Source organism: Schistocerca serialis, chromosome 2 (genome assembly GCF_023864345.2).
Source record: "Schistocerca serialis cubense isolate TAMUIC-IGC-003099 chromosome 2, iqSchSeri2.2, whole genome shotgun sequence".
Lineage (NCBI taxonomy): Eukaryota > Metazoa > Arthropoda > Insecta > Orthoptera > Acrididae > Schistocerca > Schistocerca serialis.
The window spans coordinates 456,640,121-456,654,134 of record NC_064639.1 but is presented as its reverse complement, the minus strand read 5'-3'; the positions used below and the strand labels follow the sequence as shown (position 1 = coordinate 456,654,134).

Genomic DNA, 14,014 nt, shown 5'->3' with positions numbered 1-14,014 from the left:
AGGTGAGGGGCTGCATACCCACACGTGGGCTCCTGAGCTGATTTATGGCGGCAGACTTCCTGGCCTCTAGTACGGATGGTGTAGACACAGCAGCTGTCCTGACACACGATGACTGCTGGTAACCAGTGAGGGCACTGCCCGAAACCACAGGCACAGACTGCCATCCCAGACAGAAAGCTTGGTATTGTGGGACACTATGGCAGGCAAAATACCATACTTAGGAGGTGGAGCAGCATCTTTGACTGTGATTGGTGCCCATAGAGAAGCTTGACAGGGCTACAGGAACCAATAGGAGTCACCCAGAAGGCCATCAGAAAAAAGCTGTAATGCCTCCTCAGTGAGGAAGTTCTGCAGATATTTTTTCATCTGTGTTTTAAAGGTGTGAACCATGCCCTCGGCTTCCCTGTTAGGTTGGGATGAAAGGGAGGACAGTGAACATAGAAATTACCTGACCGCACACAGAAATCGCAAAACCCTTGGGACAGGAGACAGGAACTGAGGTCCATTGTCAGAAAAGAGAGTGACCAAGAGACCTTACACATTGGGATGGTGCCCAGTGAGGTGAAAATGAGTCTCATAGTTGTATTTAGAGAGGGACACAGCCCACCACTGCAAGCTGTGAGCCACCTTATATGTCCTTGACCTGGGAGTAGTGGGCATGGACTGGATGAAAACATCAGTGGCTGCTCCGAACCACCTGCATTCCGATGGATGAGAACTGACCCCATGGCTTACTGCAAGGCATCTGTAGTCAAGACAAAAGATTTGTTAGGATTGAAAGTAGTTAGACACAATACTGACCTGAGCCGTTCCTTCAGCATGGTGAAGGCCTGGTCGCAAGTCAGAGACCAGACAAAAGAAGCACCTTTGCACAGTGAGAGTGAGAGTGAGTGGAGAGAGAGAGAGAGAGAGAGAGAGAGAGAGAGAGAGAGAGAGAGAGAGAGAGAGGCGGGGGAGGAGGGGGGGGGTGCAGCAGGCAATGGTGGATGCCCTAGGAATGAACCAGTGGTAATAGGCAATTTTACCCAGGAAAGCCTGCAGCTCTTGCAACAATGAGGAATGTGGCAGGTCCGTAATGGGCCAAACAAGAATCTCCAGAGGTCAGAAAACCTGACCCGAGATGCTGTGGCCAAGATACTCAAGGGATGGCTGAAAAAAACTGGGCTTCTGCGCAGTGCAATGCAGACCCACATCCCAGAATTTTTTGAAAAAGGGTCCAGAGCTTGTGCATGTGGCAGCTCGTAGTACATCTGGTAATGACATTTTCATCCAGGTACTTGAAACAGCACGGAATAGCAGATGTGACCTGTTCCATGTAGTGCTGAAAAACTGCAAGGGCACTTGCCACCCCAAAAATCAACTGTTGGTATTGATAGAGGCCAAAAGCAGTATTACAAACAATGATATGCTTGGACTCCTCATCTAGGGGTAACTGGTGATATGCTTTGGAGAGATCTAGTTTCGAGAAGAACTGAACCCCTAATAAGCATGTGAACAGTTCATCCGGACGTGGCAGTGGGTACGTGTCTACCATGGGCTGAATTCACAGTGACCTCAATATCACCACAAAGTCACAATTGACCAGAGGATTTCTGCATGATTAGAAAGGGTGTGCTCCTTGCATTAGAAGAAATGGGAACCATAAACCTGGGAGAGAGGAGCTAGTCCAGCTCCACATTGACTTGTGAGCATAGAGGCACAAGAATCTACCTAGGATGAAAAAATCTAGGATGAGAGACTTCTTCAAGGTTATGTGGGCTTGAAAGTCTGTGGTGCACCCTGGGTCTTCCATAATGATATCCTGAAATTCTGAGCACAGAGATTCCAATAATTGATAGGGGACTTTGGCAGATACCAACTGTATGGAGTCCGTGACTGATAAGTCAAAGGCCTGAAAGACATCAAACATGAAAAGGTTTGCTGAACTAGCATCAAGGATGACAAAGGTAATAGACCAAGTCACTGATTTGTAGTAACTTCAGCTGTGAATTGGCCAAGCAAGAAGATTCGCTGTTTACCATAGGTGCCTGTTTACCAGCGACAGTGGCAGAGAGATAAGGTATGAATATTTTTGGGCATTAGGCAGGGAAACTGCTGTGCTAGTCTCTAACTGTAGGTGCAGTTGTGAGAGAACCAAAACCTCGACAAAAAGGTTGTCGGAATCCTGATCAGAAACCAGCCCTGACGACAACACTTCCTGGACATCCATATCCACATTATCTGTTGGAACGTTCTCTGAGCTAAGTGGCAGACTACCACAAGGTTGTCTTTTCTTTTTTACACTTAATGACAGACAGCCCAATACTAGGGACACGCTGATCTGTTATTTCAGTAGTAATGATGGACAGGATGGCAAGAGAGAGTGGTGGCTGGAAAGCCGTTTTTGTGCTGTGTGGAAATCGCCAGATTAGCCTGCTTGCATTGCCACTACATCATTCTGCCTGGAACACAGTGTATGCAGTCAGGCCATTGTACCGCCGTGACACAGCACCAGGTTTCCAGCTGCTCTGATCGGCAGCTGGAAACCTGTTGCGGTGTCACGGCGGTACAGTGGCCTGACTGAATGCACTGTGTTCCAGAAAGAACGATGTAGCGGCAGTGCAAGCAGGATAATCTGGCGATTTCCACACAGCACAAAAACGGCGTTCCAGCCACCTCATAAAACTGGAAAATTGACAAAACTTGTTCAAGGGAGGGGTTCTCTAACTGGAGGGTCTGTTACTGGACATCCTTATATGGGGCAGAACAGTTGATGATACTGCAAATCGTGATGCCTGCATACAATTCTTTTGACTTGCCTGTGACAAAATGGCACTTGCGATGAAGACCATGGAGGGTCGTGGCCCAGGCATGATTAGACTCATGAGGCTGTTTGTTGCAGTGGTAGAATTCAACCCTAGCTGCCACGATCTGAATGCAGCAGCAAGAACAGGAAAACAACCGTGAGCACAAATTGTCAAATGACGATGAGGAAGGTTCCTTCAATGGGGCCAACAGCCACAATACCCGATACATGACAAAAACAGTGCACGATATACCTCCACATCCGTAACATGAAATGCACGGAAATGTTGCCACAGGCAGTTTTCGTACACTTCCCAATCTTCTGTTGCCTCATCAAATGGTGGGAGCAGAGGAGGAAACAGAGCTGGAGACAAAGGTTCAGAGAGCAAAGCTGGCAAAGCCTGTTGCATGACCACGATGAGATCCTTCCGTTGTTGCACCAAGGTTTGACACTCCGTGTCACAACAATATGCGAAAAGCAACCACACAACAAAAAACATGTGAAAATACAACCCTACTCATTGACAACGTGTTCTAACCACAAGAACCTACACACGATGATGGACACAACACTACTGCATCTAGAAGTAACTTGTACAAGAAGACACTTGCTACTTAGTAACTACACTACTAGTCTGAGAATCCTAGTCAGAATGCCAACATGTAACTGAGGGCAAGGCTGGCCTGGCCCAACTTTGTAAGCTGTCGGCTGGCCAGTAGAATGCACGGAGGAAAGGCTGCGCGTGCATCTATGAGTGGCCTCTGACGGTTCTAGTATCTGCAACCTGTGTGGTGCACCTTACAACTGTTTGCCCGGATCTCAGGTGTGGAATCTATGTGGGTCTCTATAGTCTCCTTAAGCAATGCACACATCTTTCTGATAATCTGAGCCATAGAATCTCCTTTAAGTTCCATATATATGGGATCCCTGAGTACCTCTTACATTCTGTGGTCATTTTCTATCAGTTATCACCAAACAGGCATTCTCCTTGTCGTCTGAAGGATTATAGCACTGTTGTTTCATAGTTCAGTAAGGGCTTGTCACTCTTGTTGGGACCCTCACAGTTTATTGTCTTTCACAGTCACAGTGTCACACTTTTCCAATCATCATCTTGCCTTCCCGAGAGCACATTACTCATTTCAACAAAAGAAACTCCCACTTGAATAGTGTACGGGTAAGGGAAGTAATATATGCTTCATAAATATCTTATGCTTTGTTTGGCATATACATTGGTTTGCCCTCCATGTTTTTCATAACACAATATGTTAGAAGCAAGGAAAAAAAAGCAGTTGATCTGTCTGGATAGCCCCAAAAATACAGTAGTATCTAGTACATGATAAGTGATGATCCACCTATACTCGGTCTGTCGTCGCCCTACATATCAGCCTTACTCTCCTGATTCTACTACAAAGTCATATTTTAAAATAAAATCACTCTGAAAGCACTGCCAACTGAAATCTGAATAAAAATGGCAAGCACTTTGTTTGAAAGTATCACTGTCTGAACTCTCTCAAATTTCTTCTTGAATATAGATCACATCATCCCCACAATCATCTGCAACAACATCTACCACAAAATCAGTCTCATTATCTTCAAAATCATAGGATTAATCTAAGCAATTTTAACACTGGCAAAACTGCATCTTGGCATATTTATGCAACAAAACTAACACACATATAAATAGACCACAGTGAAGAGACAAAGGGAAAGAAACATACAGGCTACTTCAGCACGACTTTATCATTAGCAAACAATACCTTAATTACAGTCTCCACAGAGGCACCTGCATGTGCAGGAAATATTAAAACACACATGGAACTATGTGAAAAATTGAGAAAGAGAGCCAGTAAAAACATGGTCCACATATTTTCAGACAGGCCCATTACATTACTCACATTTTTTTGGGCACTGACTCCAAGTGTCAAAATGTTGCTAAAATTGGGCAGGACTCATTCTATCTCGTCTTTCCCCACTTGTCTAAATAGAAAATATAATTATAAGCACCATACATTGGTCATTTGTGCAGGAAGCTATGCATCATTATCTGTGTAACGTACACAGTCATGTTAAAACACTTCCACTATGAGAGGCTGAAAACAGGGTAACGTCGTGATTAAGCAGTTGGCTTTACCAACTGCAGCTCATTATCATTTTCAGGCACTCTTCCTCCTAAGTGATCATATTTCAACACTGATGTTGCGTCAGGTAAGAGGATGGCGTGTTGAGATACAGGATTTGCTATACAAGCTTACCTTCACTGATATATCTTCAAAGTTACTTCCCTCACTCACCATGACCTTCTAAGTCTTTGTAAGTGGAAGAGATGACCATATACTGCACTTAATAATCTGCTAAGTTATTTAATGACTACTGAAAATATATTAATCATCTTGGAGGCCGACAATAATGATATTGGTTTTAGAGCATGCAATGGGACGGTTATAAGCATCCTTGCTGAATATGAATACTGCCTGTGAAGCAAGCAAGGATATTACAGTAGTGGTGCACCACAGAGATATATTAGCACTTTTTTGGAAATAAGGAATCATATCACCATCTGGGAGGACCATGTGAAATGGCATCCCTACAAAACGAACTAGAGGCAGGAGACCTGTTTCCCACATATACACCAACATTAACACTGTCCAGAACAATATTGACTCAGATTAAAGATTATACTGAGCAGCTGAGTATAAAAAATGTAAAAGTTTAATTTCGATAATTAAAATTATAATTATATTTGTGTGTGTGTGTGTGTGTGTGTGTGTGTGTGTGTGTGTGTGTGTGTGTGTGTGTGAGAGAGAGAGAGAGAGAGAGAGAGAGAGAGAGAGAGAGATCACACATGCTCAAACACATGTCCTCACAGTTAAGTAAAATTACTGCAGTCTTAACTTAAAATATGTTTTCATGAAATGACACTACTACAGATACATGTCACTGACTGATCACTATTGTTAAGAGTCACAAATGATGGTGGTTGCATACTTCGACAGGCAATGAGCGTTCAGTAGTGTTCCGAGTGCTCTGCTCTGAATGCCGTAGCTAATACAAGCATTAAACGTGATTGTAGCGAGTTGTTTAGTGAAATTTCTATTTCATGTGTTGCGAGTTGTCACTGCTGATGGTCGTGGTAAATATAAATTCTACATAAGCAAGTGAGAGAGAGAATTTGCAGGATATAGCTTCCCTCAAGTCTTCAAGTGGAAAGCACACGCGTAAGCGTACTGCGACAGTTGCTTGGAATCATCAACAATGCCAGTCCCCTCCGTGTCTTAAGTTGCGTGAACTGCCATCATTTGTGGATTGGAATATAATTTGAGAAACATCAAAAAATCAGCCACTTAATCATTAAAATCTATTCCCTATCATCTTAGGAGTCATGCTTTCCCACAAAACTTTAAAATCCTTGTCCGATTGTTACTTTAAATCAAAGGCATACCTCTGGTCAAACCATTTAATACCATCTTATCACTACATGAACCAATGTCTCTTGATGGACAACATTCACTCACGTAAAAAACTTCCTGCAGAGAGGTCAAGAATAGAGTGGTGTTATCTTGAATAGAAAGATAGCGAATCCACATTGCAAACTTCTAATGAGCTGCTTCCTCAATCTACATATATCTTCCTCAACCTACATATATCCAACCTGGGATTCTTTGGTCTTATACAGCTGACATTTCAATCAAAAGTGTTCTATGCTGATCAGAGCAGAGCAACTCAGGCATGCAGAAACAGTAAAAATGCTGTACGGCAAATTGACAGCAACTGAGAAATAGGCATACTTGCAACATCGCAGCACCAATTAATTTACAGTATGATTAAAGTAAAGCTTCATGAAACACATGATAAAAGAATATATATCTGGCAAAAGAGGAGCCTGACTCAGTTGCCATGGTAACTCCAATATGAAACCACCTTTCCCTTCCTGTGCCACTAATAGTTCAGCTGGTACTGTGCAATCTGTTGCCATACCATCAGTAAGTAGCAACGAGTATCAGTGGTTTCTGTGTGACACGGTCAGCACACACTGGCAACAGTTCTATCCAACACTCCCTGTATGTCTAACTGTTAAGGGTCAGAAGTCATTCTAACGCACAACAATCAAAATCTGAATTGCATGATGTCACAATACAACCCCTTTTAAATACTTTTTTTAAGCAACTAACGTGAAATTAATCTAATAATACGTGAAATTGTACACTCACACACAATTATATATTTACATACTTGCAAAAGCTGCTTTGATGACATGCTTTGAAATTTCCTCTGTCCACACCTAGCGAACTGCTTAGCAAAATCAGAAACACTAGATGTAGATGCAGCCTGAAACAAAACATAAGTCACATGAATGTTAGGATTTAATAATCACACGGAAGGGGGGGGGAGGGGGGGGAGGGGGCAGGAAAAACACCTCGCAACAAGGCTGAAGAGACAAAAAAACATGGTATCAAGAACAAAAAAGCTATATAATTTATCTTAAAGGTATATCATGGTTGCCTTCACAATTATTCATAAAAAGATGCCACAGCTTTTATGTTTAGAAAGTAATTTCATTTTATGAATTTAAAATACTGACATTTATGACAGTTTTGTAAGTACACTCAAAAAAAAAAAGACACACCACGAAGGAATTATCTGAATGGGACAAATCTGTAGACGTGATGTACATGTACAAACAAAGAGATGACTACAATTTCAGAAAAATCAGATGATGTAATTCACAGGTCCACCTGTGGCCATTAAACAAGCAGTTATTCAGCTTAGTATGGACTGATAAGAGTTGCTGGATGTCCTCTTGAGGGTATCATGCCAAATTTTGTCCAATTGGCACTTTAGGTGGTCTGAGCGCCCTGCCCATAATGTTTCAAACGTCCCCAATTGGCAAGAGATTTTGCAATCTTGCTGGCCAATTTTGGATTCAGAGCATAAAGATAGGCAGTAGAAACTTTCACCATGTGCGAGCAGGCATTATGATGCAGAAATGTAAGCCCAAGATGGCTTGCCATGAAGCGCAACAAAATGGGGCATAGAATATCATCAACATACCACCGTGCTTTAAGGGTGCTGCAGGTGAAAACCGAAGGGGTCCTGCTGTGAAAGAAATAGTACCTTCCATCACCACTCCTCATTGTTGGTTGTATAGCAGTTTACAGTCAAGTTGGTATCCCACTGCCGTCTGAGGAGTCTACATAAATGTCTTCGCTGGTCAGTGGTGCTCAATTAGAAGCGGGACTCAACACTGAAGACATTCTACACCAGGCCACGAGATTCCAGGCTACAGACATGTCCGGAGACAGCTCCGACAGTGGTGGGATACGAACCTGACTGTTGCCTGCCATACGGCCCAACAACGAGGTGTGATGAGCTGGGGTGCCATTTCTTTTCACAGTAGGATTCCTTTGGTTATTATGGGCAGCATCCTAACAGCGCAGCGGTATGTAGATGATTTTCTACGACCTCTTTTGTTGCCCTTCATGGCAAGCCACTCTGGGCTTATATTTCAGCGAGATAATGCCTGCCCCCATACGGCAAGAGTCTCTACAGCTTGTTTTTGTGCTTGCCAAACACTACCTTGATCAGCAAGGTCACCAGATCTCTCTCTAACTGGGAATGATTGGAGTATTATGAACTGTGCCCTCCAACCAGCTCAGGATTTTGATGACTTAGCGCATAAACTGGACAGAATCTGGCATGATATCCATCAGCAGGACATCCAACAACTCTATCAATTAATGTCAAGCTGAATAACTGCTTGCATAAGGACCAGAGGTGGACCAATGCGTTACTGACTTGTGCTCAATTTCTGAGGCCCTTTCTCTTGAATATATCATCCAGTTTTTCTGAAAGTGTAATGATTTGTTTATCTGTACATCTACATCACATCTACAGATCCCCCCATCCATATAATTCCTTCATGGCATGTATTTTTTTTTATTTTAGTGTATTTTGATACAAATACAAAGAAGTGATATCAACACAAACAGAAGAAATAAGTTTACTCAATTAAAAAGAAATGTGCAATTCCACATTAATTCAACCCAGCATTCATCCAGACACACTTAGATTTCTTTCAAATTTGGTTCATTCAATGATCCAGACAAGTTGGTTGGTTTAAAAGAGGGGGAAGGGAGCAAACTACATGGTCATCGGTCCCTTGTTCCGAAGGAAACAATGTCACAAGGTTGAAAATAAGACAATGAGACTTACAACACAAAACAGAATGAAAGAAAAAACCACAACGACTGAAGGACAACAAACACTGAAATGGACAGAAGGGGACAAGAAAACCACAAAGACGCAACAAACAGGTAGAAGAGCTTAAAACAAGAAAGCAGGTTACCATAGCTGGCTGACCATGAGGATAAAAAGGAAAAGCCAGCCACCCTGCAACACATCAAAACCTCCACCCTGAAAGCACTAGGGCGGAGGACGCACAGGGACAAAGGACATATACTAAAACTTAGAGCAAATGATAAAACTCACCTCACAAATATAACGTAAAACTAAAGCTGCTGTTGAGGTATCGTCACAGAACACCAAAGGTAGGGTGCTGGGAAAGTTAAAAATCCACCGCAGAGTGGCTCAAAGTGAGCAGTCCAGCAAGAGATGAACGACCAGCATTCGTGAGCCACAGCGACACCGAGGTGGGTCCTCGCGACAGAGGAGGTAACCATGTGTCAGCCACGTATGGCCAATGCGGAGCCGACAGAGAACTACAGAGCCCCTGCAAGAGGCGCGCATTGAGGTCTTCCACACATTCATAGTTTCCTTAATGGCGTGCATCTTGTTTTGCATACTTGGGTTATGCCATTCTGTCTCTGAAAGCAGCAAAACCTTGTGGCGTAATACTAAACGCAGATCAGTTTCAGAGAAGCCGATCCCCATAGCCTGTTTGGCCAGCCTGTCGGCAAGTTCGTTGCCTGGGATTCCAACGTGACCTGGGGTCCACACAAATACCACTGAATGACTGGACCATTCCAGGGTATAGACGGGCTTCTGGATGGTCGCTACCAAAGGATGATGAGGGTAGCACTGGTTGATAGCTTATATGCTGCTCAAGGAGTCAGTACACAGGAGAAATGACTCGCCTGGGTGTGAACAGATGTGCTCAAGAGCACGAGATATGGCCGCCAGCTCTGCAGTGAAAACACTGCAGCCATCTGGAAAGGAGGGCTGTTCTATGTCCTCCATGAACATAGGCAAAGCCAATGTGACAATCAGCCATCAAGCCATCGGTGTAAACCACTTCATGGCCCCGGTAAGTGTCGATAATCGAGAGGAAGTGACAGCGGAGAGACACACGGTTAACTGAATCCTTAGGGCCATATGAAAGGTCCAGGCGAAGCAGCGCCCTAGGTGTACATCATGGAGGTGTTCGTGAAAGAACCTCAAGTAAGGTGGTAAAGGCAAGGACTCCAGTTCGGAGAGAAGGGATCTCACACGAACTGCAATTGTAAGCCCTGACCTGAGCCGCCGATGTGGGAGATGAACCGCAGTGGGCAGGAAAAAAGAGACCATAATTTGGATTCGCAGGAGAACTATGAATGTGTGCAACATAATTGGAGAGCAATTGCACACACCTAACCTGCAATGGAGGGACTCTGGTCTCACCAGGACACTGGTCACCGGACTCATCCAAAAAGCTCCTGTCGCTAGGCGAACGCCACAGTGGTGCACTGGGTCAAATAAACCCAATGCTGATGCACTGCCAAGCCATAAACCAGACTCCCATAGTCAAGGCAGGATTGAACATGGGCTCTGTAGAGCTGCAGCAGTGTAGAGCGATCTGCACCCCAGTTGGTGTTGCTCAGGCAGCGGAAGACACTGAGGTGCTGCCAGCACTTTCGCTTACGCTGATGGAGGTGAGGAAGCCAAGTCAATCGGGCGTTGAAAACCAGTCATAAGAATCGATATGTCTCCACTACAATGAGTGGATCATCATTAAAGTAAAGTTCTGGTTCTGGATGAACAGTATGGCAACGACAGAAGCACATAACACACAACTTTGCAGCCGAAAACTGGAAACCGTGGGCTAGAGCCCATGACTGTGCCTTGTAGATGGCTTGCTGTAGGCACCGCTCAGCAACACCAATACTGGTCGATGTGGGAGATGAACCGCCGTGGGCAGGAAAAGGAGACCATAATTTGGATTCGCAGGAGAACTATGAATGTGTGCAACATAATTGGAGAGCAATTGCACACACCTAACCTGCAATGGAGGGACTCTGGTCTCACCAGGACACTGGTCACCGGACTCATCCAAAAAGCTCCTGTCGCTAGGCGAACGCCACAGTGGTGCACTGGGTCAAGTAAACCCAATGCTGATGCACCGCCAAACCATAAACAAGACTCCCATAGTCAAGGCGGGATTGAACAAGGGCTCTGTAGAGCTGCAGCAGTGTAGAGCGATCTGCACCCCAGTTGGTGTTGCTCAGGCAGCGGAAGGCACTGAGGTGCTGCCAGCACTTTCGCTTACGCTGATGGAGGTGAGGAAGCCAAGTCAATCGGGCGTTGAAAACCAGTCATAAGAATCGATATGTCTCCACTACAATGAGTGGATCATCATTAAAGTAAAGTTCTGGTTCTGGATGAACAGTATGGCAACGACAGAAGCACATAACACACAACTTTGCAGCCGAAAACTGGAAACCGTGGGCTAGAGCACATGACTGTGCCTTGTAGATGGCTTCCTGTAGGCACCGCTCAGCAACACCAGTACTGGTGGAGCAGTACGAAATGCAGAAATCGTCTGCATACAGAGAAGGTGAGACGGATGGCCCTACAGCTTCTGCTAGACCATTAATGGTCACTAAAAATAGACATACACTCAATATGGAGCCTGCAGGACACCATTCTCCTGGATATGAATGGGGGGGGGGGGGGGGGGGCTATAGGAGGCACCAACTTGGACACGGAAAGTACAAAGTGACAGGAAATTTTGGATTAAAAAAAAAAAAAAAAAAAAAAATATCGGGCGAGGGCCTTGGAGACCCCACTCGTATAATGTGGCAAGGATGATGTCGCCGGGTCATGTGATACGCTTTTCGTAAATCAAAAAACATGGCAACCAGGTGTTCGGATGGTAGACTTGAGGACACAAGACTATCAGTGGTAGAGCGACCCTGGCAGAAGCTGCCCTGACATGGAGCCAGTAGGCCACGTGACTCCAGGACCCAACCCAACTACCGACAAACCATACATTACAGCAGCTTATAAACAACATTGGTGAGACTGATGGGCTGATAGCTATCCACATCAAACGGGTTTTTACCAGGTTTAAGCACCAGAACAATGGTGCTCTACTGTCACTGCGATGGAAAGATGCCGTCGCACCAGATCTGGTTGAAGATGATGGGGAGATGTTGCTTGTAGTCAGATGAAAGATGTTTAATCATCTGACCATGGATCCGATCTGGCTCAGGAGCTGTGTTGGGGTAATGTGCAAGGGTAATGAGGAGCTCCCATTCTGTCTGTAAATGGGGCATTATAGGGTTCACTGTGGCGTGTAGCGAATGAGAGGACTTCCCTTCCATCCACCATTTGAGGGTGAGAAAGGCTAGGGGGCAGTCTCCAATGCAGAGGCTCGAGCATAGTGCTCAGCAATCGCGTCTGCTTCAGTAGATAAAATGCCACTGATGTTAATGCCAGGGACACTTGTTGGGGTCTGGTACCCAAAAAGATGTCTGATCTTCATCCAGACTTGGGAAGGTGATGTATGGCACTCAATGGTTGAGACATATATCTCCCAACACTCCTGCTTCCGTCTTTTGATAAGCTGGCGAACGTGGGCACGGAGCCCCTTAAAGGCTATGAGGTGCTCCAGGGAAGGGTGCCGCTTATGCCGCTGTAGAGCTCAGCGATGCTCCTTAATTGCCTCAACGACTTCCGGCGACCACCAAGGGACCGCCTTTCGCCGGGGCACCCTAAAGAGAGAGGGCTCACGTTTTCCAACACAGTAACGATTGTTGTAGTCACCTGCTCAAACATCACATCAATGTTACCGTGTGGGCGAGAGTCAACGGTGACCAGAGAGGTGAAAGTTTCCCATTCTGCCTTGTTTAAAGCCCACCTGGGCAAGCGTCCATGAGCCTGATGCCAGGGCAGTGACAGGAAGAAGGGGAAGTGGTCACTGCCACACAGGCCATGTGCTCTCCAGTGGCTAGTTGGGAGAAGTCCTGGGCTGCAAATGGATAAAACAATGGCTGGGTAACTACCACGACCCACACTGAAATGTGTGGCAGCCCCAGTATTTAAGAGACAGGGGTCGAACAGAGACAGTAAAGTTGCGACATCTCTGCCTCGGCCAGTAAGCAAGGTGGCACCCCACAAGGGGTTATGGGTATTAAAATCTCCCAAAAGTAGGAATGGTTTAGGGAGTTGATCAATCAGTGCAGTTAATACATCCAGAGGTACTGCACCATTTGGAGGAAGATATACACTGCAACAGTTATTTCCCGTGTTTTCCTTATTCTGACAGCCACAGCTTCAAGATGGGTTTGAAGAGGCACAGTTTCAGTGCAGACTGAGTTTAGGACACAAATGCAAACTCCACCTGACACTCGATTATAGTCGCTATGGTTCCTGTAATATCCCTCATAGCCGTGGAGGGCAGGGGTCCTCAACGCCAGGAACCAGGTTTTCTGGAGGGCAATGCAGATAGCAGGTGTAAAGCTTAACAGCTGCAGTAGCTCAGCCAGGCAGTGGAAAAAACTGGCGCAATTCCACTGGAGGATGACGACGTCATGAGATTGGGAAGGCATGGAACATTCAATGACGCAGTTTACGTCTCAGGGTCACCTGCTGCCACCGACTTATTGCTTGAGCAGTCTACATCCATTGTGTCTGAGGGTCCAGCGAGATCTAGGTCCTCAGCGGACACCAGAACCTTCACCCTATCCCCCAACACAGAGCTAGTAGGTAGTGGTAGTATCAGTGCCACCACAATTTCCTTGGTCTTAGGGGTCTTCTTTCTGGACTTTTCTAGCTACTCCTTAGGTTTCTCTGACTGGGAAGGCTTCACTGATTAAGTCTCCAGGACTGACGATGAGTGTGAAGCCCTACGACCAGCTACTTTTGGGCTCTTCAGCCTCTGGCAGGTGCCATCTTTCCCAGTAGCAGAAAGCTGGGAAAGGGGTGACCCAAGGGACCACTTCCTGGCGAGAGGAGCTGAAGAACACTTATGCTTCTCCAGCTGAGAAGTGGGGACTGGTGTCCCCCCCACCATCA

General features: G+C 45.4%; 1 protein-coding gene across 1 annotated transcript in view; it reads right to left on the bottom strand.

Annotated features, from left to right (window-relative positions):
- The window catches only part of LOC126457352 (neutral alpha-glucosidase AB), a 120,796-nt gene that overhangs the window by 100,929 nt on the left and 5,853 nt on the right, over positions 1-14,014 (bottom strand). The window contains exon 2 of the mRNA XM_050093581.1: positions 7,016-7,111. Coding sequence (XP_049949538.1) covers positions 7,016-7,111 — 96 coding nt within the window. The remainder of the gene's footprint in view (positions 1-7,015; positions 7,112-14,014) is intronic.